This window comes from Zeugodacus cucurbitae, chromosome 3 (assembly GCF_028554725.1).
Source record: "Zeugodacus cucurbitae isolate PBARC_wt_2022May chromosome 3, idZeuCucr1.2, whole genome shotgun sequence".
Classification (NCBI taxonomy): Eukaryota; Metazoa; Arthropoda; class Insecta; order Diptera; family Tephritidae; genus Zeugodacus; species Zeugodacus cucurbitae.
Window position 1 is genome coordinate 42,689,590 of NC_071668.1, and position 25,856 is coordinate 42,715,445.

Below are 25,856 nucleotides of genomic sequence, written 5' to 3' on the forward strand. Positions count from 1 at the left end.
ATGTCAATGGAAGAAGAAAACATCAACGTGGACGAATTTCTTTTCGAGTCGCTGTTAAAGGAATCGACAACCAAACTAGAGGAAAAGCAAGATTCTCCATGTTCATCGGACATAAAAATGTTTTTGTCTGCATTATCACAGATTTCGTTGCAGGTGTCGACGCAGTCATTAAAATTGTCAGAGTTCAAAGAACAGCAGTCGCAATTTTGTAGCCGTCTATGTAGCATGTTGAAAGAGTCATTGTCTAGTATGCCATTGGAAATTATATCACACTCGAAAAAACTGGAGGAAAGTCAGTCCAGGCAGGAGAGTTCATACATAGCGGATGTGTCAACACAGTCGGAAGCGAATAGGGTGTTTTCACAGGAAAAGCAGGAGGAGGAGTCAGTGGATATGACCTCAGATAGAGCAGACATGTTAAGACAGCTGGAAGAGCATGGGGACAATAAGTCCACATATTTGGAAGCGAATGAGACGTGTATGTCAAGACCTTTGGAAGCGCATGGAGAGATTTTGTTAACACAATTGGAAGTGAATGCAGTGTCCTCAAAGTTGAATGAGGAGGAGTCGCTGGAGGTGACCTTAAAAAGAGAAGAGGCACAGCTCGAAGTGCATGGAGAGTGTATACTACCGCAGGTTTCAGCACCGGTGTCTACACAATTGAAGGAGCAGGAGGCACATATCTCGACACAGGTGATTCCAGAGAAGCCAGACGTGTCATGGACAAAAGATTGTGATATGAAGGAACAAGCTCCAGTTGTGAATCGTCCAAAGAAAGAAGAAATGTCTGCAGAACCTTTTGTCGCAAAGGCACAGTGGAACAGTTTTATGTTGGTGGCTGGTTGCTTATATCGGGCATAGAAAAATAAAGAATTACAAATCTCCCGATCTTTCATGGTTGGTCGGAATGAAAGATTTCATAAAGTTCGCAATGATATGCACAAAGGTCTCAACCGAGGATTCTTGAGAATCACGAAAACCTTGGAAAAATTGAAGAATCATTTTTATTGGGTTGGTTGTCGTCAATCAATGAGAGATTGCATTGCAGCTAAAGTGTCCAGTCCCAAGCGTCATGGTCATATGAAGCAGTACAGTTCGGTAGCGCCATTTGAGCGATTCGCTCTGGTAGTAGCTGGTCCATTACCTGCCAGTAAATCAGGAAACAGGAGTGTTTTGTTGGTCAGGACAGAAGTGTGCCCAATTCATGGAAAAAAGAGACTGATGAAATGGCGGATGTGTGCATCAACAATTTGGAAATGTGCCAGAAGCTATGTGTCCGGAAAACACTTGAAGCTGCATTACATGCACAATCCGATATCATGGTGGAAAGATTCATTTGAAATTTGGAAGAGCATTTTAGAAAGCTGGTGGACAGGTATCACCACAGGAACAGAGGATGTCCATATATCCATGTTCCTGGCTTATCGACCTACTGTCCAGGAAAAAACGGCGTAGACGACTGCGAGCATAATATTTGGTTACTGATTGATTTTAAGTTTAGATTAATGCCAATGGAGAAATACATTCTAATACAATGTTTACATATAACGAGATTATCTCCATTTACGAGCTTAACTCGATAATCTGTAATTAAGAAACGAGATTTCGCATACAAAATGCCTCTCTTGATAATCCGAGATTATAAAATTATCTCGTTTTATACAACTAGATTTTCGGTGTTATTCCTAGTTTTATCGATAATTTTGCGGCGAAAAAGAGGAGAAATGTCAAATGAAAATGTAAACAAAAATGGCCGACAGCGAGAGAAAGATGTGTAATACAACAACAAATACAACACATTAGACAATTGATAATCTCATTTGGCTATATGCAAATGGTTAGATTATTGAACGAGCTTAGAACGAGATTATTTTCATATATAAGGAGGACGACAGTGTCCTAGAAGACGAAATTAAAGAAGAAAGAAGAAATGCTAAACGTTTGGTTCTGGAAGTATGTCTAATCGGGACGATCAGACTTAAGTGGAGGGCAGTGTAATGAAAATTGAACCAGAACAAACTAGATTTGACAATCGAAGTCGATAACTTGCCAGATGTATCTAGACATCGATAATCGTAGATGCCAGAATGTTCGATATATTGCCAACAAAACCAATAGAAATAGAGATTAGTGTATAGCCATTAAAGTGTGACTTTTATTTGACTATCCAATGATCGAACTCAGGATAGTTAACGACAGATTTTGGAAATCCGTTATAATACTATAAATTTTGGAATTACAAACTTCAACTAATTTTAATTCAATTGTGATTTGCCTTCTACTACGTTTTGGCCGACATTGTGGAACCAAAATCCTTCTGAGCGACATTGTGTGTTTTCGATGCGTTTTCATTGCAAAGTGTTGCTAAGAGAGTATAAAAGATTTATTTACATGTTGTTTGTATGTCATAAAACTAAACGAGTTACCATTACCCCATCTTCCATATACTATATATAATAATTTTTGTTTTTTAATTGACTTTGTGCCGAATATATCGGTCAATATGCATGTAATCTTAAAGCTCAAAAAATGTTTGCATTTATTCTGCCCTGTACTCTGGTTCTCAAATTGGGACCCTGCAAGACTTATCTTATATTCCAGTGGTTACCAGTAAAAAAGCCCTTATTATTTTTGTGGTCACTCTTGATTTAGCATCAGGAAAAAGGTTACCACTTCTCCTCTTTTACAATACATCGGTGTGATTATCTTGCTAGCTCTATCTTATTAATTTTCGTGTAAATGCTGCATATGTATTTCTGCTCTAATTTTTCTATTGTTTTGGAAAGCTCAAGTCACTCTGTAGCAGAGGCATCTGAAGTCGTTTGTTTGCTTCATCATTTCCATTCCATTTTTTAAATATTTGAAATAGTATGTATGTGATTGGCGTTGCAACCGTTTAGCCGGTTATAGCCGAATCGACGATAGTGCGCCACTTGTCTCTCTCCTTCGCAGTTCGGCGCCAGTTGGAGATCCCAAGTGTAACCAGGTCGCTCTCCACCTGGTCCCTCCAACGGAGTGGAGGCCTTCCCCTTCCTCGGCTTCCTCCGGCGGGTACTGCATCGAACACTTTCAGGGCTGGAGTGTTTTCGTCCATTCGGACAACATGACCTAGCCAGCGTAGCCGCTGTCTTTTTATTCGCTGAACTATGTCAATGTCGTCGTATAACTCGTACAGCTCATCGTTCCATCGTCTGCGGTATTCGCCGTTGCCAATGTTCTGAGGACCATAAATCTTGCGCAAAATTTTCCTCTCGAAAACTCCTAGTGTCGTCTCATCTGATGTTGACATCGTCCAAGCTTCTGCACCGTAAAGCAGGACGGGAATGATAAGCGACTTGTAGAGCTTGATTTTGGTTCGTCGAGAGAGGACTTTACTGTTCAATTGCCTACTCAGTCTAAAGTAGCACCTGTTGGCAAGAGTTATTCTGCGCTGGATTTCGAGGCTGACATTGTTCGTGTTGTTGATGCTGGTTCCCAGGTATACGAAATTATCTACGACCTCGAAGTTATGACTGTCAACAGTGACGTGGGAGCCAAGACGCGAATGCGCCGACTGTTTGTTTGATGACAGGAGATATTTCGTCTTGTCCTCATTCACCTCCAGACCCATTCGCTTCGCCTCCTTATCCATGCGGGAAAAAGCAGAACAAACGGCGCGGTTGTTGCTTCCGATGATATCAATATCATCGGCGTACGCCAGGAGCTGTACACTCTTGTAGAAGATTGTACCTTCTCGGTTTAGCTCTGCAGCTCTTATAATTTTTTCCAGCATCAGGTTAAAGAAGTCGCACGATAGTGAGTCACCTTGTCTGAAACCTCGTTTGGTATCGAACGGCTCGGAGAGGTCCTTCCCGATCCTGACGGAGCTTTTGGTGTTGCTCAACGTCAGCTTACACAGCCGTATTAGTTTTGCGGGGATACCAAATTCAGACATCGCGGCATAAAGGCAGCTCCTTTTCGTGCTGTCGAAAGCAGCTTTAAAGTCGACAAAGAGATGGTGTGTGTCGATCCTATTTTCACGGGTCTTCTCCAAAATTTGGCGCATGGTGAATATCTGGTCCGTTGTTGATTTTCCAGGTCTAAAGCCACACTGATAAGGTCCAATCAGTTTGTTGACGGTGGACTTTAGTCTTTCACACAATACGCTCGACAGAACCTTATACGCGATGTTGAGGAGGCTTATCCCACGGTAATTGGCGCAACTTGTGGGGTCTCCCTTTTTGTGTATTGGGCAGAGTACACTGAGATTCCAATCGTCAGGCATGCTTTCTTCCGACCATATTCTGCAAAGAAGCTGATGCAAGCACCTTATCAGCTCTTCGCCGCCGTATTTGAATAGCTCGGCCGGTAATCCATCGGCACCCGCCGCCTTATTGTTCTTCAAGCGGGTAATTGCTATTCGAATTTCTTCACGGTCGGGCAATGGAACATCTGCTCCATCGTCGTCGATTGGGGAATCAGGTTCGCCATCTCATGGTGTTGTACTTTCACTGCCATTCAGCAGGTCGGAGAAGTGTTCCCTCCATAATCTCAGTATGCCCTGGACATCGGTTAAAAGATTACCATCTTGGTCTCTACATGAGGATGCTCCGGTCTTGAAACCTTCGTTAAGTCGCTTCATTTTTTCGTAAAATTTTCGAGCATTACCTCTGTCTGCCAGCTTCTCAAGCACTTCGTACTCACGCATTTCGGTCTCTTTCTTTTTTTGTCTGCATATGCGTCTCGCTTCCCTCTTCAGCTCTCGGTATCTATCCCATCCCGCACGTGTTGTGGTTGTTTGCAACGTTGCGAGGTAGGCAGTCTGTTTTCTCTCCGCTGCGAGACGGCAATCCTCATCGTACTAGCTCGTTTTTTGTCGTTGCCGAAATCCATTGGTTTCGGCAACGATGCGATGCCGTTCCACAGTTCTCTTATACCGTGATGCTGATGAGTGCTCTCAGAGAGCAGGAGTGCAAGTCGAGTAGAGTATTTCGTGGCTGTCTCTTGTGATTGCAGCTTTTCGACGTCGAACCTTCCTTGTGTTTGTTGACGGGCATTCTTTGCTGCACAGAGGCGGGTGCGTATCTTCGCTGCGACCAGATAATGGTCCGAGTCTATATTTGGTCCTCGGAGCGTACGCACGTCTAAAACACTGGAGACATGTCTTCCGTCTATCACAACGTGATCGATTTGGTTCCGCGTGTTTCGATCAGGAGACAGCCAAGTAGCTTGATGTATTTTCTTATGCTGGAATCTGGTACTACAGACGACCATATTTCGGGCCCCAGCGAAGTCGATCAGCCTCAGGCCGTTTGGCGATGTTTCGCCATGGAGGCTGAATTTTCCGACTGTTGTGCCAAAGACACCTTCTTTACCCACCCTAGCGTTGAAATCGCCAAGCACGATTTTGACATCGTGGCGGGGGCAGCGCTCATAGGTACGCTCTAGGCGCTCATAGAAAGCATCCTTGGTTACATCGTCCTTCTCTTCCGTTGGGGCGTGGGCGCAAATCAGCGATATGTTGAAGAACCTCCCTTTGATGCGGAGGTTATAACTAAAATTATATATAATTATAGGTTATAACTAACTATTGCTTGAAGTTATAACTAAGTCAGAATCAATTTCCCTGCCTGTTATTCATATTTATATTTTGCTGGAATTTATTTGTATCAGCTGATGGATGTAAGCATAGTACAATACTACATGTTTGTCACTATGCTGGTATATGGTTCCTTGAGCTTTTATTGTAGTAGTGAGACGGCACTCCTCATCGTACCAGCTTGTTTTTTGTCGTTGCCGAAAACCAATTGTTGCGGCTGCAGCGGTACGCAGTGAGTTTGAGATGCCGTTCCACAGTTCCCTTATACCGAGATGCTGATGAGTGCTCTCAGAGAGCAGGAGCGCAAGTCGAGTAGAGTATTTCGTGGCTGTCTCTTGTGATTGCAGCTTTTCGACGTCGAACCTTCCTTGTGTTTGTTGACGGGCGTTCTTTGCTGCGTTGGGGCGTGGGCGCAAAAAAGCGATATGTTGAAGAACCTCGTTTTTATGCGGATTGTGGCTAGACGTTCATGCCAGGACTCGGCGACGGAGTCTCTCTCCAACCACAAATTCAACACCAAATTTGCGCTCCTTTATATGGCCGCTGTAGTAGATGTCACAAGGACCCACCTTCTTCCGTCCTTGTCCCGTTCATCACACTTCTTGGACCTCAACCAGCTGGGCAGAGGCACCTTCCCAATTAAGGGCCGTACATTCCAGGTACATGCCCTTAAATCATTATCCTTAAAACGTTTCCAGGGGTCGTCATCAAAAGGGGGGTGTCTCATCCGAGGCTTTCCATTTTTCATTGGTACTTCGTTTTTATGTGGTGGGTCCCAAACCCTACGCACAACCGCAGGAGCGGGTTCGCCTTCTCACTTTAGCTCGCCTTCAAACGGATGTTTGTTAGCTACCCAGGGGATACTTGGTCCAAAACCGGAAGTCGTGAGCTGCTTGAATCATGTGGAGAAGAATCGTTTCTGGCCACTCCCAAGCGAATGACAATCAAAAACTTTACTCACTTACGTGAACTTCTACACATGATCCCATCCTCCAGTGGATGTAAGTGCGTATTAATAATTTGTTACTGATATTATTTTATATATATTTATTTTTGTTTTCGGTTTTCGCCATTTTGTGGGCGTGGCAGTGGTCCGATTACGCCCATTTTCGAACTTAACCTTCTTATGGTGCCAAGAAATACGTCTTCCAAGTTTCATCAAGATATCTCAGTTTTTACTCAAATTACAGCTTGCACGGACGGACGGACAGGCAGACATCCGGATTTGAACTTTTCTCGTCACCCTGATCATTTTGATATATATAACCCTATATCTAACTCGTTTAGTTTTAGGACTTACAACCAACCGTTATGTGGACAAAACTATAATACTCTCGTAGCAACTTTGTATAGAGTATAAAAATTGATTGAATGTAGATGAGATATTTTATAAGTTGTGAGTTTTTTGAATAAAATACAGCTCTGACACAAGTAATTATCTGTGGTAAGTAATTTTGTCATGGTCCTATTAAATAGGTATTTCAAACCATCTGGTTCAAGCTAAATATAATCAAAATCGTCAGTTAATACTAATTAATTTTTGTTTATGAAATTCAGGAGCTTTTACTAAGTTCGACGAATCGTACACTTTTTATTTTGTAAAAGTATAAGCGTCTTCAGAGATTTAACCTTTCTCGAATAGTGTAAAGACAGCTAACTATTGTGCATTTTAAAATATTCATTATACATATAACCATAAAAATATGCAAATGAAGTTCTCTGAAGGAAATTGCTTTCAATTCAAGTATTGTCCATACAATGTCTAGTAGATTGCTGAACAGCTATAGAAGATATTTCCAAGACTTGAAAAGTTTGCCAAGAACTATCTTAAAACCAAATATACTGTTTCAAGGTTATTTAGTGAAAATTATATAAAAGTATATTCCAACAAAAGATTTTATGTTATAGTATATACATTGTATGTAAGGTTGAACATTATCAACTCACCTATCTGCCTCCAGTGGCATAATCCTTGAACCGTTCAGAAATCTCCGCTACTATGTTGATTGAGTGCTTCAGAGTATTTTAAAGGAATATAATTGCAGAAACTGGTTCCTGAAAGGCAAAGCGAGCTGCGTACATACAAGTACAAACACGCAAAACCAAAGGAGAACAATGATTATGCCATTGAAGGCAAATGGGTGAGTTGATAATGACCAACCTTACATACAATGTATATATTATAACATAAAATATTTTGTTAGAATATACTTTCATATAAAGCTCACTTTTATCTTTTTATTACTCTTTTCACATATTTGCAAACTTCGGAAGAAAAACTTAAGCTTGTGCTGGATACCTTAGTACCTTAGACAGTACTTTTAATAGTGACACAACGATAGTACAACAATAGCGACACCAGGCAGGAGACTCATAGAAACAGATTAGATTGCATTAATATACACCAACATTGCAATAATAACAACGTAATGGATGCTTATGGTGATAACAATGAACATAATTCGGAACAACAAAGCGGAGATAAAGTATTACTCCCATCAGAGAACTGCAAAAATCACTATTTTCTTGATTTACTCATACGCGAACTTTTTCATTCAACTCAACTCACTGAAAAAAACAGGGTAATGAGTAAAAATCAACTCAATTTGCCGTACACATCATTCTTTGGATTTTGAGTCCTCGGTTCAAAATTTCTCACTCACTTCAACTCACTGAACAAAAGTCAGCATTCAATAAAATGAGCCTGTGTTGACGAAAGCATCATTCGGTTCAATTTGAGTTGATCGATTATGAGTAAACAATTAGCGACAAGACGACACGATGTGAGCGTTACGACTGCATGACTGCATGTACCGTAACAATTTCTATGCAGTTTGTTGTTGTAGCTTGTCTTGTTCTTCTTCTCACATTTCATCTGTGCAGAAAAAGTGCCGCTTGCTGCGCGCATGAGTAAAATCATACGAGTTGATTTTTGCGAGTTGAGTGTTGTTCTTGTTCAAAACAATGATTGTTGAATCGAATGAGCAAGCGCCCGAAATCATTATATTGAACACGAGCCGAATAAACTCGGAGTGAAACAAAAAATCGCACACACACGAGTGAATTTAAAATCAACAACAAAAATGTGAGCTCAGGCAAGTTTGATCGGCTGATCCGAACAGTGTGATTATTCGGCTGTAGAGCGCGTACGAATGTTTTTCATTCAGCAAATGCCGTTCTCTGACTCCCATATAGGAAGGTAGATATACTTGGTATGGGTGCGGGGAATCCTACAATACAAATTCGAACTAGAATTAGCCGTATGATGGAAAAAGCACTCGTAGTTCTTTGTGTCAGGAAGTAACAAAAATCATGTACATAAAAATTCAACACAAAATATTCACACAACAGGTATTATTAAAATGAATTTAATTGCAAAACTAAAACAAAACAATAATTGTGATATTCTTATTATTTATGGCTATGGATATGGTTTTATTACTTCCCATGTTTATATTAAATAATGGTGGATAATCGTCAAATAGTGTAACATTCGTGGTGAAAACCGATTGGTACTTGACGACTTTAACGCGCATCACGATCTTTGCCATTCTTGCCTGCCAAATGATCGTCGGGGAATGGAGCTGGTAGAACAGATTGACGGTTCGACATTCTGCACAATACATGACGAAGCCCCCAATTATGGAATTATGGGCACCTGTAATAGCCTGCTGGACGCATTGCGGACATCCGTCCTAACTTCCAAGCGGAAGTAGCAGTTTTAGCCAACGTACGTGATACCTTATGCCGTGTCGATCCCTGTCAATTCCGTATAAGAGATCTCAATTTGGAGATTCGACGAACGGTAAATCAATATAAGCGGACGAAATGTGGGTAAGCTCTGGACTTCTGTCAAATCCCTATCCAACTCGAGAACGCATGATGACCGAGTTGAAATTCAATTCGCTGGTCATGCCTCAAGTGCGCAAGCTATTTTAGCCGTCAATTTACACTGCACCCTTCGGTGAATAAGGCGAAAAGATGTGTTACCTGGCGGTTGCGCAAAATGCCAAAAGCCTGCGCACCACTTACCTTCACCAGCGGCGATGTTGCAGATGACATCAAAAAGGCCAAATCGTCCAAATCCATTGGATCTGACGGAATAGGCATGCTGATGCTTAAGCACCTTCACTCGGCGGGAGTAAACTATCTCACCAAGGTTCTCAATCTGTTATGACCACTCTTAACATACCCGACTCGTGGAAAACCGGAAGAGTGGTCCCACTACTGAAACCAGGGAAATCAGCCAACCAAGGGGAGTCCTAGCGTCCGATAACTCTCCTTTCTCCAGTAGTGAGGATACTTGAGGCCTTGTTACTCCCTACCTTCACTCACCACCTGAACCTAGCAAAGCACAAACATGGATTCCGTAAAGTGCACAGTACCACCAGAGCACTTAGCGTCATAAACGCCCAGATAACTAGTGGTCTAAAAAAAAACATCCCTGCAAGAGGACGTTCCTAGTAGCGTTTAACTTGTCAAAAGCTTTTTACACAGTCAATCAAACAACGCTACTATAAGATATCGAACAATCTCAGCTACCTCCAAGGCTGAAGAGGTGGACCATGAATTACCTGAGCGGTCGTCAATCATGCGTAACGTTTCGTGGGCAAACATCCAAGCAAAGAAGAATTAAAAAAGGGGTATCCCAGGGTCATGTCCTATTCACCGTACTATTTAACTTCCAAATTTCAAAACTCCCTCAACCACCAGAAGGAGTCTCAGTTACCTCTTACGCTGATGATTGTGCGATATTGACGTCGGGCAATGGAATCGCTGACATGTGTTTGAAAGAAACGGCTACCTCCTGGACCTTTCTTGCTTCTTCACTGCTAGGAGCCTAACACTCTCCCCTACCAAATCCACAGTGACCCTATTCACTAATTCGACGAAGGAGTACATTCTGGACCTGAACATTTCAGTCGATGGTATTAGAATTCCGATGGTTAATTACCCAAAATTTTGGGTGTTGCATTGGATAGCCTATACTCCTTCACTCCCCACACGAACTCTCAGCTGAAATGTAATTTATTTGAAAAAAAATTTGAATTTATAAATCAAATTTCCTTTTGTTTAACGCTTTTCTATAATATTCTGAGCTTTTAAGATCCGGGATGATCTAAATAAATATAGATAAAATTCGATAGAATTTAAAATTTTGTTTTGTTTACATTTTTATCTGTCAAAATGGGGTTTCTCGCTTTTGCCAACTACTTTTTTTTTTAAAAAACCTTGCTATTGTGAATGAAAAAAAGCGATGAACTGGCATATAGTTCAATGTACAAGCTATAATAGTATAGTATGTTTACATATGAAAATAATCTCGTTCTAAGCTCGTTCAATAATCTAACCGTTTACATATAGCCAAATGAGATTATCACTTGTCAAATGTGTTGCATTTGTTGTTGTATTACACATATTTCTCTCGCTTCCGGCCAGTTTTGTTTACTTTTTAATTTGACATTTCTCTTCTTCGCAAAATTATCGATAAACCTAGGAAAATCTAGTTGTATAAAACGAGATAATTTTATAAACTCGGATTATCCAGAGAGGAATTTTGTATGGGAAATCTCGTTTCTTAATTACAGATTATCGAGTTAATCTTGTAAATGGAGATAATCTCGTTTTATGTAAACATAGTATTATGACAAGCCAACATAATTATGTAGGTAAAGTGCTGGTCAAATAAAACACGCTTAATATATAAGAGTATTGAAATTTATATGTAAATATTGTCAATGTATAAATTATAGTCGCAAACACGTTTGTAAAAATGCGGTGACCACACAAATGAACACTTCCTGTGACTAAGGGATGACCATAAAAATGATGAAGCAAACAAACGAAAATATATACAAATAGAAAATATATAATATATAAAATATAGAATAGAATAGAAAAGCAGAAATTTCTAAAGCTCACTCCTTTTGCCCGTCTGATCTTTTTGTTGTATTTAGTCACCCAGGGCTTTTCGCTTTGTTAAATAGTTTGCGCACTGAAGTCCTGAACTTAGAAAGCTTGCCGTTCCACCATTTGCATTTGTGTATGATCTCTCTCGTTTAAGAGATATGTACCTCCAAGAGCTATGTGTTTTACGGATGGGTCGAAGGTTAAGAGGAGTCTTCTCTCTGAAGCTCTCAATTAACTCCAGTTTTCGGCTGCCATTAAGGTAGCAGTAGACATACTTCTCCGAAGTGCAGCTTCTTTCAGAGAGGTGTGTATTCACTCCGACAGCAGAGCGTCAGTACTGACCATGGACTCGATTACAGTCCGCTCTAAGCTAGTAAGGGGGTGTCTAACATCGTTATTAGTAGCTTCGAACTCCTTTCCAATCCGACCTGTGTGGGTACTCGGTCCACGTGGAATCGTTGGAAACTCCAAAGTGGAACAGCTTGCAAGAGAGGGTACGCCAGCAACATTGACGACGGAGTGGAAGCGGATGGGTAGACATAAAAGTCTTGTCGATCCGTCAGGGGCATTTGAGTGTTTCAAAGAAAAATCGAACCTGTAATAGACTATTTGTAGTTGCGGTTACTATATGTATACTTCACAACCTGCCTATATGTTCGGAATGAAGTCCACTGAAATTAATAAAAAAAATTCACAAATTTTCACCAACAAGCTATATTATGCCCAAGATTATCTGTTCACTATGATATCTCAAATATTAACCGATATCAACAGTTTCGAAAATCTTTTGATGAGCGATGCCATCTAGCCGTGGTTGTGCACTGGTTGCCGTAATATGAGGATGTGAAAGAAATTATATATACCTAATGTAGTTGAAATTTGTAGAGTGGTTCCTGATCCATCAACTTGAGTCACTTTATTTTTCTTGACTTATTTGTGCATTAACTTTAAAATGCTGATTAGGAATTTTCAATTTGAATTCAGAGTCCGAAATTATTGTTGCCCGATCTTCGTAGGCATGATTCCTGTTTCCTGTTCCCGTCTATAAGTTTATCAACGACATTTTTCTCTGTAAACCAAATAACAGGATACACGGCATATATTTATTGCCCATGCAGACTAAGCGTAACCTCTGTGTAGATTCTATTTTACAGACTCTTTGTTTAATAAAGAAAAGATTTTCGATGATTAATCTAACTAGAGAGGAATATAAAGATTAGGTTAATAGAATATATAGATACCAAATAAAGTTAATATTGAAATGGCTGCTGAAATTAAGCCGGCTCAACGGAGCTGTGATGATCGTTTCAGTTCAGAGAGGAAATTGGAATTGCTGAATAAGTTGGAAGGCAGTGGTGATGATATTAATGCTGCAATATTTATTCCGGGAGAAAACGGCGTCATAAGCGTATCTGATGACAAGTTTGTATTTATGTTTGCTTAATTATTAAATATTTTAAGTACAGTTCTGTTTAGAACAATACGTGTATGGCTTAAACGTGACTCGGGTCAATATTGGCCTAGTATATGTGAAAGTATGCCCTCGGGAGGTACATCTATATTTTATAACGCGAACGAGAGACAATTGTATATCGGTCAAGACAATGGAACGGTAACACAATACATTTTTTCGGAAGACTGCAATCGTCTTTCATTTGTCCGAGATTATTTAGCTCATCAGGGCCGAGTAATGGAAGTTGTAGTAGCTCATATGCTGAAATGGGTGTTGTCATGTGGAAAAGACAAATTATTCGTATATTACTCTACAGAAAATGGTCAGAGATTGGGAAGCTACAGTTTTGAGACACCTTGTACAGCACTACAGTACGTCTACAACATAAACCGAGACTTTCGTATAAAATATAAAGAATAATATTTTTCAGATTTGATGCCATGGCGAAATATGCATTTGTTGGGGACACTGCTGGCCTGATCACAATGTTACGATGTGATGTACAAGGAGTTCAGTTTATTAATACGTTTAAAGGACACACCAGTAATTTTTATTTTTAATTCCCAAATACTTTAAATAATAAATCAGAATACCATTATTAGCGAGTATTCGATGTCTAAATTGGGTAGAAGAACATCAGTTACTATTTAGTGGATCCTGTGACCAAATGGTCTTTGTATGGGATGTTGGAGGAAAACGTGGCACAATTTATGAACTGCAAGGACACAAGTGAGTTTATAATCTATAATATATTGATTGGTACTAATGTTATTTTTAGTAATAAAGTTTCATCGCTTGCGTATGCAAATCATACGCAGCAGCTTATAAGTGGAAGTGAAGATTCGGTTATTGTTCTATGGGAAATGAATGCGATGCGGAAAGAAGTACCAGGATGGGTTGAAAGTAATAGTTGTCAATTATGTCAGCGTCCTTTCTTTTGGAATTTTCGGGCGATGATGGACCAAAGACAAATAGGTAAAATATCATTTTATATAATCATTCAATTCAAATTCGATCGACGTTTTGCGTAGGATAGAAAATGAGGCAGTTTTTTTTTGGGGATAGATTGCAACATTTCGAGAAAAAATTTACAATTTTTGTGGAAAAACACTATTAGTGAAATATATGCTATTTCTTAAGAGAATACCCCACCCTACATACAAAGAACATAGAAATATAGAACATATTTGGAAGGATAAATAGGCTTCCTCGGATCCCGTTCCCTGTGAGAGAGTCAGTGAAGATGTTAATAGCTGCTCCGTGTTCAGAGCTTGTGTGAAGTTAGTTATTTCCTTTAAGTGCTCCGGATAGCAATTAGAGGACTTTGTTGAACTTTATTTTGATAATATCTGAGGTCGTCTGCTTAGTGAAGGAGTGCAGACTGTCCAATGTAACATAATATTAGCAGGTGATGTGATATTAGCACAAGACATCTGTGAGCGAGAATAATTAACATAATTAAAAACAGCACTAATTAAAAAAATATTAATTTTTGCAAGATTGATTTTAATATAATTGTTTAGAATAAAAAAATAAAAAGAAACCCTAATTGTATAATATTATTGCCGGTCTGGCTAATATAATCAGATTTTGCTATGCAATTGACAATATACCTCAAACGCAAGTAACAATCCTAAGTGTACATTTTTGTGAAGTACATCGTTGAACAAGACAGATACCTTCTACCTCAAACTTGTTTGTTAAGTATTTTTGATTGGTCGGTCTATCTTTCTGGTGTATAATTAAAAAACATGTGAGCTTTTATTTTCAAAGTTCATGTAAAAATAAGCTACAATATAATTTTTCATAATTCAAATTCTTTTCGGAGATGCAAGTATTTTCCTGGCGCGACTTTTGGCTTGACGTGACACGCATTTTTCTCGGAACAGTTTTTCCAATCGATATATAATTTATTGTATAAAATCGTATCCACCGACATTGAGTGAGGATCTATGAGGATCGTTGTTCTTCTGCGTATCATTTCCTAGACATGGTGAAGGAGTTCATCTGCTGGCAAATTTATAAAGATGTGTTTGATAGCTTGCTGCACGTCATCGTGTAATTCCGGTGGATGTTTATAATCTTGCAATGTCCCAGCGGTTGCAGACTTGCGCCACTTGCACCAAGAGTCAGGTCCAGGAAGGCAATTTATGTGCAGCGGATTTTGATCAGTTGAAATTTTATGATAAAATGAAGCCCAAATTTCATTTTTCATATATTGAATGGAATCAGAATTGGTTCGACGTATTCCATAAAAAATAGCCATTTCTTTCATAAGTTTTTCCGTTAGTTGAGCCTTTTAAAAGCCTGATTTTTAATTCTTTTCGACGGTTAGGCTGGCTCTTTATAATGCTTTCTTATCTGCGTTATATATTTTTTGGCTTCTTTCAATTGTCGGTACATTCTCTTCTTGACGTGTAGTAGGCATTCTTTCTTTTCAATAATAAAGTCAGGTCCATAAGGTTGCTTGTTCACAACTGAAGTGAATGTTTCTGTAATGAGAGCTAGGTACCTGCGAGGTGGCCCATGCGTGCGCGCTCTCGTCGTCGCCTGACGCTTGCACTATAAATCGGCTATATATTCTAGAGTATTTGAAATTTTCATTTGAAATTTTTAAGGATCATTCTTCAATAGTTATAGGTTCGAATTAAATTAAAACTAGTAAAGAAAGGGTGCAACCGAACATTTTATACTCTCGCTATTTATTGCTATAGTTTTATTAAGATATCACACAATTTGACCCATATATTCGGCATAAAGTCCAATAGAATAAGGAAAATCATCATGAGGTAATTCCTGAACCAATTTCCCTCATTTTCACCACCAACATACATTATATCCAAGATTATATGCTTGCTTCCTTATGTATATATTATAAAGTGAAGGAATAAGATGGAATTCAAAATTAAGTTATATGGAAAGTAGTCGTGGTTGTAAGCCGATTTTGCGCATTTTTTATCCGTGTTATCAGGGTATAAAGAAATCTGTCGAGTAGTGCCTGAGTTCTTTTTGTAAAAAAAAATCTGAGTGTAGCTTTCTTCTGTAAAATTTCCCACTTCCCCAAAAAAATTACATTCCAATATGCGATCCTTTATTCCAAATTTTATAACTTTATTTATTGCTTAGTTATGACTCTTTATATGTTTTTGGTTTTCGCCATTTTGTGGGTGTGGTAATTGTTCGATTTTGTCCATCTTCGAAAGCAACCTCTTCAGGGTGCCAAGGAATACGTGTTCCAAGTTTCGTTAAGATATCTATATTTTTACTCAAGTTATCGCTTGCACGGACAGACGGACGGACGGGCATACAGACATCCGGATTTCAGCTCGTCTCGTCATCCTGATCATTTTGATATATATAACCCTATATCTAACTGGTTTAGTTTTATGACTTAAACAACCGTTATGAGAATGGGGGGGGTACCCTTAACTTAAATTCCACTGAGTCGGGTTGTAAACCGTAATAGGGGCAAAATATTTATATTGCGTCTTCTCAATATTGTTAAAAATGTATCAATTGTTTAATTCAAATCTTCTCTTTGTTTTATAACATCAATGAAACTTCAACTAAAATTATTTGTATTTTTTAACACCAAGTGTTCAGCTTTTCTGAAGTTGAATTGTCTACTATATTGTGCAATATTATTAAGTCTCTAGGTTTTCTTTGAAAGATCGTCAAATATGAATATATATCATAATAGTATTTAAAAAATTTTAGTAGCTTTTTGTTAGGTAGAACTACCAGTATCATTCATCAATTCAAATAAAATAATTCATCTCTTTTCATATTTTTACGCTTTACTCAAATCACCCTAATGTCTTAATAATACTAACAATAATTTATTTACAATGTGCTTTATAACTTTCAGGTATTCGACAGCATCATTGTCGACACTGTGGAAAAGCTGTGTGTGACAGTTGTTCTGTAAACCGTATCAATATTCCAATAATGGGGTTTGAATTCGATGTGCGTTGTTGTGATCCTTGCTATAAGCAATTGCAAAGTGTTGAGTATGTTTTCTTATATGTTGTGAGAATATATTTAAAACTGAAGTTTTAGACGTCCTTCATTGGCCTCGTTCCATGATGCGAAACACTCCATCGTCAATATGGACTTGGATGAGAATCGAAAGCTGCTATTGACAGTTGGGCAAGACCGTATTATAAAAATTTGGGATTTATCTTCAATTTGGGCCTAATAAAACGGACCTCGTTTCATCTGGATTTGGTTCGAAAAACATTATTCAGGATTTTATTCGCTTATACAAATTATATTATATTTATTAACGATTTATCTTTTATTAGCATGAAGTTTTATTCAATGGAGTTAGTATAATTTTGTACAACACATTGCATATATGTATGTATATTTGTTGCGTGGAGCATTTACATAGTAATTTGCCTACGGTAATAGAATCCTGTCGAACTCCATTTTCAAAATTTCTACCGTTTTTATTTACTGCTGTTTTTGTCTGCATTTATATCATATAATGAATATTTAATAAATGCATATGTGGATTTATATTATTATCACTCTATTTTTCAAATCCACTTGATAGATTAATTGTTTTTTTTTTTTTAATACCGGATGCGGAATGTGTGGTATGATATTAATTTTTTTTTGGAATTAGGCTGATTTTTGTTTGTTTCGCTCATTTACTTGAATAGTGTCATAACTCAAAAAACACGATTTTTGAGTTGAGTATGCAGAAATGTGCGCAATTTCATCGTCCATATTGTATGAAAATTGCATTCCGATGCGTAGGAAAATAAACCGTGATATAAGAATGTGCTGTTGCATTAGTTTTTAACCACAATAACTACAGTTCTTAGTTGTGACAATTAGTTATAATTTTTTTACGAATTAACGACATATTTTGTGTTCCAACACATATTGGGAAAAGGCGAAATTGATTTATATTTATCACAAATAACGACATAATTCAAAGTGGGTAACATTTATGCCCAAGAAAAAGCATTAGTACACTCTATTTGGTCCATTTATGCTCAACATTGTATTTAATATATTACAGGCCACTAGATTTGTCAATAAACTGATGGTATTTTTCTTTATTTGCTAAATAAGAGACAATTGAAAACTTTAAATCGCTCTCCTGAAAAATCGACTTTTTTGAGTTGTGACACTATTCCAGTAAATTTGTTTTTGCGATATATTATCATCGTAATAATACTTTTTGAACACATTTTCATTTTGTAGTTGTTTTCTATATAGTTGATATTTTTTTGTTTTAGTATATTACATTGTTTCTAATAGTTTCATAGTAATTAATCCTTTTTTGTTTTCATGTAGATTATTAATTAAATAAGTAGGTTAGTTCACCTTATTTTCGTTTTACGGTAATTCTTTTGACAAAATGGGCCTAATCATTGAATCCGTTTCGATCGAAAAAGGGTTCGATTCGATCGAAAAATTTTACGTCGGAATCATTGAATCCGTATCGAAAATAAGATTTACGATCACATTGAACTCACCGACTCGGAAAAATACATTCCGCTGCTAATAGATGTCGTTAATTACGAAATCATTGAATCCGCAAAATCGAAAATTTTGCTCGAAATCTATCCGTTGGTGAATGAGTGGTGGAAATGTAAAAGAAATAAACCATTTGGAAGTTTTTATGTAAACAATTACTGATGACGGACTAAATCATGTTTTAAAGAGGTATTTTAGAGCCGAGAGACAAAAACGGACTAACAAAAATAAATTAAAAATATTTAAAAGCGATATAAAGTTGCCCACTCGAAATAGCGAAAGAATTTTCTCAAAGAGCCTCAGGAGAATTAAATATTTTTATGGAAGAAATTTCTCAATAGTTAAATGTCAGTTTTAATTTTTTTTTGCACAGACACTTTTTCAAAATTTGTCGCATTTGTCGATAAAACAGTTTTACGTTCTCACTTTGTGGTAAAGCAGTTTATCGACGGAATCAATGGGCCTAATCATTGAATCCGCAGCGAATTCGATTTCGATACGATAAAGATTTTCGATCGAAAATGTTTATGCAATCATTGATTACATCGATAAACTGCTTTACCACAAAGTGAGAAAGTACAACTGTTTTATCGACAAATGCGACAAATTTGACAATGTGTATGTGCTTTTTGCTTTATTAAAAAAAGTTAAAACTGACCTTTAACTATTGTGAAATTTTTTCGATAAAAATATTTAATTCGACAGAGGCTTTTTGAGAAAATTCGTTCGCTATTTCGAGGGGGCAACTTTATATCGCTTTTAACCATCTTTATTTTATTTTTGTTAGTCCGTTTTTGTCTCTCGTCTCTAAAATACCCATTTAAAACATGATTTAGTCCGTCATTAGTAATTGTTTACATAAAAACTTCCAAATGGTTTATTTCTTTTACATTTCCGCAACTCATTCACCAACGGATAGATTTCGACAAAAAATTTCGATTTTGCGGATTCAATGATTTCGTAATTAGCGACATCTATTAGCCGCGGAATGTATTTATACGAGTCGGTAAGTGAGTTAAATGTGATCATAAATTTTATTTTCGATACGGATTCAATGATTCCGACGTAAAATTTTTCGATCGAATCGAACCATTTTTCGATCGAAACGGATTCAATTTGGCCCAATGATTGCATGTACATTTTTGATCGAAAATCTGTATCGTATCGAAATCGAATTCACTGTCGATTCAATGATTAGGCCCAAATATTCAGTTTACGTTAATACCAAGTGCAGGTAAAAATAATATGAAATAAGTGCAATTCTCTAGAAGCACTTGACAGAACAATGAAAGATCTGTGGAATAATAGTCGTCGCTTTGGTTGCGCAATGATACCGTTAGCAGGCGATTTTCGACAAATAATTCCTGTTATTCCAAAATCAACAGCGGCGGATAAATTGAATGCATGTCTCAAGTCATCGTATTTGTGGCGGTACGTGAAAACCACACGATTGACCATGAATATGCGAGAGTTCTTGCAATAGGATAGCACCGCAGAAGAACTGTTAAGGGGCACACCTAGTGTGAAATTTCAAAACAATAATTTTTTGTTTTATATTTCGGTAGATTACATCTTTAAAAATAACTTATTAAAATTTCAAATCGATATCTCAAATAGTTTTTGAGTTATAGCGATTTAAAGAGCAGCCGCTCGATAACAGTGTAAACGATCATTTTATCTTTAAACGCGTTTTTCTCGAAACAGCATTTTCCGAATTTGCTGCAGTGATTACTCAAAAACAAATGATCCGATCACTATCGTTTTTTTTTACATGTTCTATATATAGTTCTCCGTACAATGACCTATTGATTTTTGATCTGATCAAAAAATCGAATTTTGGCAGGCCAAAAACGACCAAAATTTTGGGTAAAATTCGACTTTTTTTTTTAAAACGCCGCCAGATTGTCAAATTTTTATTTTTTTTATCGTAGGTCATTGTACAGACAATATTATCTAGTTTAAGGAGAATTTTTTTATTTTAGATTTCATCCACGGAGAAGGCCGGAATCACGGCAGCAGTGAAGGGCCTTTTTTTTCGCGCCGTTGTAGATCGACTATAACTTAAAAAATATTTAATTTTTTTTCTTCAAGAATTTCACTGTATATTCTTGAAACATGTATAAATATATTCTTAAAATTGTGAAATAATTGATAAAGTATTTTTTTAAATAAAATTTTCCAAAAATCACCTTTTTTTAGGCCATTACACTAGGTGTGCCCCTTAAAAGTTGGGAATGGGCAAATTCCGGTTGATTTTTCAATGGTTTGATATCAATTCCAAATATCAATTGTCAATTCACTTCAACGAAAGATGAACTCATCACGAATGTATATCTGAATACATTGGCCAAAACTATAAGTAACTACGATTGGTTGAGCACACGCGCAATTTTAGCTGCCAAAAATACCGATGTCGATGACTTAAACTATACGATTCAAAGTCAAATTCCGGAAGATTTGTGTTCATACAAATCGACCGATTGTGATGAAATTGAAGACAAAGCCGTGAATTATCCAAAAGAATTTCTTTGGATTTGTCTGGCAAGCCACCGCATCCTTTGCGTCTCAAAGTTGGATCTGTTATTATTATGGTACACAATCTTCATGCGCCTGACTGAATGTGACGCAGCTATCGAATAATGTGATAGTTGGAAGAATTTTGCAAGGGACTTACAAGGGGGCAGAGTGCTTGACTTCACGAATTCCTTTGAGTTCCAAAGATTCGCCATTTCAGTTCAAACGTATTCAGTTTCCAGTGGGACTTAAATATGCGGTGTCAATCAACAGGTCACAAAGACATTCGCTGGAAATGTGTGGTAATTCTGGAAGTGCCATGTTTTTCACACGGTGGAGTGTTCACGAGTTGGAAAACCATCTTCTCTGTACATTTACGCACTGGAGCAGAAAACAAAGAATGTTGTTTATCAAGCTGCGTTACGAGAAAATATGTAGAAAAATCGCAAATAAATCGCAAAATAACACTTCTCAACAACACTCTTTACTTTTCAAAACAAATACTTTCACGCAGGGCAACGACTGCGCCATCAGCTAGTATTACATATTTATTGAAAATATCATGCCATTTAAATGTTTATTATTATATTTACTTTGTACATGAATTATCGTATTATATTATATGTAAAATGTATTGAATAGTTGAACAATTTTTGCTATCAGACAAAGGCTGGAGAAAGAGTGGCAAATGTCAAATACCCGGTCCGGCCTGGAAGTGTAAGCTGTGCACATTATGTGAGGACTCTTTTGGTTACTTTAGGAGTTTTTGTAAGATCTGTTCATTCATTAATTTCACTAGTACTAGATTCATCCAATTTCTGGAAGGAGGGTTTCTATAAAATATAAAGTAAAATATATAGTAAAATTTGAATTCTTACAACATAAAAGTAGGTAATAAGTACCTCATGCTTCAGGAATTCTTAATCTAGCACTAGCACAGTCTAGTCTTAACATCGATGCTCTTGCTGTAGTATTTCCATTGAACTAATTTCGGTGAATTCATGTGTCGCGGTGTCGCTTTACAAGGACTCACTTTAGCTCGCCTTCAAACGGATGTCTGTTGGCTACCCAGAGGATACTTGGTCTAAAACTGGAAGTCGTGAGCTGCTTGAACCATGTGGAGAAGAATCGTTTCTGGCAACTCCCAAGTGTTTGACAATCAAAAACTTTCCTCACTTACGTGAACTTTTACACATGATCCCATCCTCTGTTTTACTTATTTAAAAATGAATGCTTCAATAATTTAAACTATAATTAGACTGCAGATCACTGATTTTAATATAACACGCAAAAAAATACTTCACATGCAACCATGATATAGCTCAAAACAAAACTTGTTCAAACACACGAGAACTTTGGTTCTTTCTATCATTCAGGGTGCTGTACGAGAGAAGAGTTGAGGTAAAGGTTTATGCACATCTTACCCTTTGTTGCATATGTGTGTATGTAGTGGTGATATTAAAATTTCTTTAAATGTGTTGGAGTTTCAGTACCCATGACTTGCTGGGTAACTTTTACAACACTGTCAGAGCTGTTGGATAATAGCTGTAGTTAAACTTGCGTGTCGTAAAAAAGGTTAAAAAAAAACACAAAATTATTATTAAAAATTTTTACAAATTATTAAAAACAAAGGTTGTTGTAACAAAAACAAGCAACTGTTTGAAAAACTAATTGAACTGTTGGGGAAATATTCCGAAACTGGGCGAGAAAAGCCTCAATTCGAAAGCATCAATAAAACTGAAGGTTTGTGGTACTTAAAAAAAAGTAATGTAAAATGTTAATTATAAAACGCTTTGCTCCTCTTCAGTCACTTCGCTCTCATACGTTTCTCCATTGTATTGTATTCTTTATGCATTTGCACCTACGCTGGCATTTCACCTTGTCCACCAAAGAGTGCAAGGTAAATTGTCGGCTAAAATAGCTTGCGTACTTCTTTAGCTTATGCTATTTATCAGGCCACCACTTCTTTACTGGTACAGGCACCGTTTATGCGATTATAGCCGAGTTAACAAGAGCACGCCATTCAGTTCTACTTTTCGCGGTCAGGTTGTTCCCCACCTGGTCTTTCCAACGGAGTGGAGGTCTTGCTCTTCCCCTGCTTCCACCAAGGTGTACTGCATCGAATACATTCAAAACTGGAGTGCATTCGTCCATTTGAACGATATGACGTAGCCAGCGTACGCTGTCTTTATTCGCTGAACTATGTCTATGTGTTCGTATCACTTAGACAGCTCATCGTTCTATCGTCTGTGATATTCGCCGTTTCCAATATTCAAAGATCCATAAATCTTCGGATTTTAAGGCTGGCATTGTTATTGGTGTAAATGTTTGTTCCAAGATAGACAAGATTAAGTTAACAGTCAAAGTTATGTCAATAATGACGTGAGCCCCAAGTTGTGACCTATTCGCTTCGCTTCCTTATGTACTCCTGAAAAGCAGAGCTAACGATGTGGTTTTTGCTTCCATTGATATCAATATCATCGGCGTGAGCCAGCAGCTGTACACTCCTATAGAAAATTGTATAATCTCTATTTACTTCTGCAGCTCTTATTATTTTGTCTAGAAATATATTGAAGAAGACGCACGATAGTGAGTAATCCTGTTTGAAAACTCGTTAGGTATCACACGGCTCGAAGAGGTCCTTCCCGATCTTGATGGAACTTTTGTAATTGCTTAACGTCAGTTTGCACAGCCTGATTTTGCGGGATGTCGAATTCAAACAAAGCGGCATATAGCCAGGTCATTATCGTGCTGCCAAACTGACAAATTTACCATGGAACAGATATCCACCACCCGCTAAATCTTGGAAATTACCGGGGAAAAGAATTGAATGCCGCTCTGTGTGAATTTGTTATTCCTGAAAAGTTTATACGGCCTCTCGGCGAACTATAACCAAACTCTACAAAATACTCATTATTCCCGTCCTGCTATAGGGTACTGAACCATTGGTGGTATAAATATCTGAAGAGTCAGTACTCGGAGTTTTTGAGACAAAAGTTTTGCGGAAGATTTATGGATCTTTGAGCATTGATTAGCCTGGCAACATCATAAAGAAGTCTAATGTTTATAATTTCCAAAACAATTTACTGGCGTTTTCGGCAAATCATCATTTAAGTTTAATTGTTTCGATCAGTGCTGTTTGTTATTCTAAATTGTTCAAATCAAAAGTGATAATGACTACAATTCCGTTGTCCAGAATTCACCCAGGCCAAGAGCAGACCTTTCGCCCTAATCCTCTTTGGATTGGCAAGTTATTACATAATCATTACTTGAGCAATTCCTAGTAACAAGGTTTTTATCCTAATCAATTATTAGCATTGAGTTCGCAAAAAAGCCCCATTCATATTCTACTTCGATTAGATCTAGCACATACAATAAATCGAGCTATTTATTGTCCTTAAGACGTACAACCTTTACCGGAGAGTAATTAGCATTACTGCATCATTATTCTCAATGAGAGGTGAGGTCAACAAAACAGTATGCTCACACCTCTCCCAAGTTCCCAGGTGAAAATAAGTCGGGCGGATAAGAAACCAAAAGACTCTAATATCATGTTCCGATAGAAAATTTGAAGTGATTAGATTACATTTAAACGCTCCACAAAACTATCCCGTTCTCACTGCCGTTGGAGATTTACAAATCAGCTGTTTTTGACTCATATCCGTAAGAGTGTTTCTGTATTGTTAGCTAGCAAAGTTTCTGCTGTGAAACTATGAAAACACAAATTATGAGTTATTATTAAAAATAATTATATTTTATTCGGGTTTTAGTTTTAAATATCTTCCCAAGTAATTTATTCAATATTATATTGGTAAATTTTAAAAATATAATACGGTTGGTACTCTTCTTCTTCTGAAAGCCAGCAGCAGCCAGCACCTACTAATTGTAAACAAACACTCTTCGCAGCTGTTGACCGAAGGTGTGACATTTTTTGACAGTTTGTAGTGAAAAGCAGCTCTGATTAAACAAATGTGACCAACAGATGGCGCAAAATCAGAGTCGCATTGGGGGATTTAGAGTAGTACAGCTTCAAATCGATTCTCTAAAGGGATTATGAAGTGTCATTTTTGTATTGCGAAATATTGTTAAATCCAGCGGTTTAGTGAGTTAAACGTCTCAACAGCCTAAACCTCGGTGATTAGCGGTGTGGGAACATAATATTACTTTCACTGATCCCAACCTAGGGTAATATTATAGTCTCTCAAATCTCCTGTTTCTTTCCTCCCATTCCTTTTTATGTTAAAAAGTATTTCTGTCATTTCGTCTTCCCCTAGGAATTCACTATAAGTAACTTTTCGCGATTTATCAAGGCCTCAATATTCTCAAATCACCACAGATTGATAATTTTGATGTATGACTGGCATTCTCTAAGTGCTTTAACTTGAAAGTGACCCTCTTTTTGTGCCATAACTAATGTTTTCACAATATGTTCGACTAATGGAAAATTGTATGTAATAACTCGCAACCAGTTTGTGCTGGTTCTCTTTCATATTCGAACATTCTTGGCTTAACCTTCGCTACAGGTCAATGTAGGTCTCTCTATGCCCTTTTTGTAGTTCTGCTAAATGTTATGTCTATAACCGGAGGTGATCTCTTGTCCACAAAATTAATCATTTCACATTTGATAGGAGTTCATTACAGTTTTTACAGTTCTTGCGTATACTAAGATTTTATAAATTACTCAATTATCCAATTAAATTAATTAACTCAACATAAATACTAATAACTCTTATTTCCAAAGCCATTTACTTTCACGTATCCATAGAGAAGCGGTTACAATAAATTAGAGAAATTAAAACTACCATACAGTCCAATAAATTATATTGTAATCGTATTCGATTGGCAAAGCGTTGAAGAGAAACCAATCGAACACAATATACAGATGTTCAAACAAACAGGCAGCACTTG

At 37.5% G+C, this 25,856-nt stretch overlaps 1 protein-coding gene and 2 long non-coding RNA genes across 3 annotated transcripts; 1 reads left to right on the forward strand and 2 right to left on the reverse strand.

The window, feature by feature from the left end:
- Nucleotides 1-11,280: 11,280 nt before the first annotated feature.
- LOC114804990 (uncharacterized) lies at nt 11,281-12,492 on the reverse strand. The gene is made up of 2 exons (XR_003753090.2): nt 12,352-12,492; nt 11,281-12,093 (listed from the first exon to the last, which is right to left on the reverse strand). It is a non-coding gene; the product is annotated as an uncharacterized LOC114804990 (long non-coding RNA).
- Nucleotides 12,493-12,606: 114 nt separating this feature from the next.
- Nucleotides 12,607-17,467, forward strand: LOC105219736 (WD repeat and FYVE domain-containing protein 2). The gene is made up of 7 exons (XM_011196032.3): nt 12,607-12,910; nt 12,965-13,312; nt 13,372-13,484; nt 13,544-13,670; nt 13,720-13,916; nt 16,810-16,951; nt 17,001-17,467. The coding sequence occupies exons 1-7, from the start codon at nt 12,750-12,752 to the stop codon at nt 17,137-17,139; spliced, it is 1,227 nt and encodes a 408-aa protein (XP_011194334.1). The 5' UTR covers nt 12,607-12,749; the 3' UTR covers nt 17,140-17,467.
- A 3,964-nt stretch (nt 17,468-21,431) lies between these two features.
- LOC128920133 (uncharacterized) lies at nt 21,432-25,798 on the reverse strand. The gene is made up of 2 exons (XR_008470257.1): nt 21,851-25,798; nt 21,432-21,781 (listed from the first exon to the last, which is right to left on the reverse strand). It is a non-coding gene; the product is annotated as an uncharacterized LOC128920133 (long non-coding RNA).
- Nucleotides 25,799-25,856: the final 58 nt, after the last annotated feature.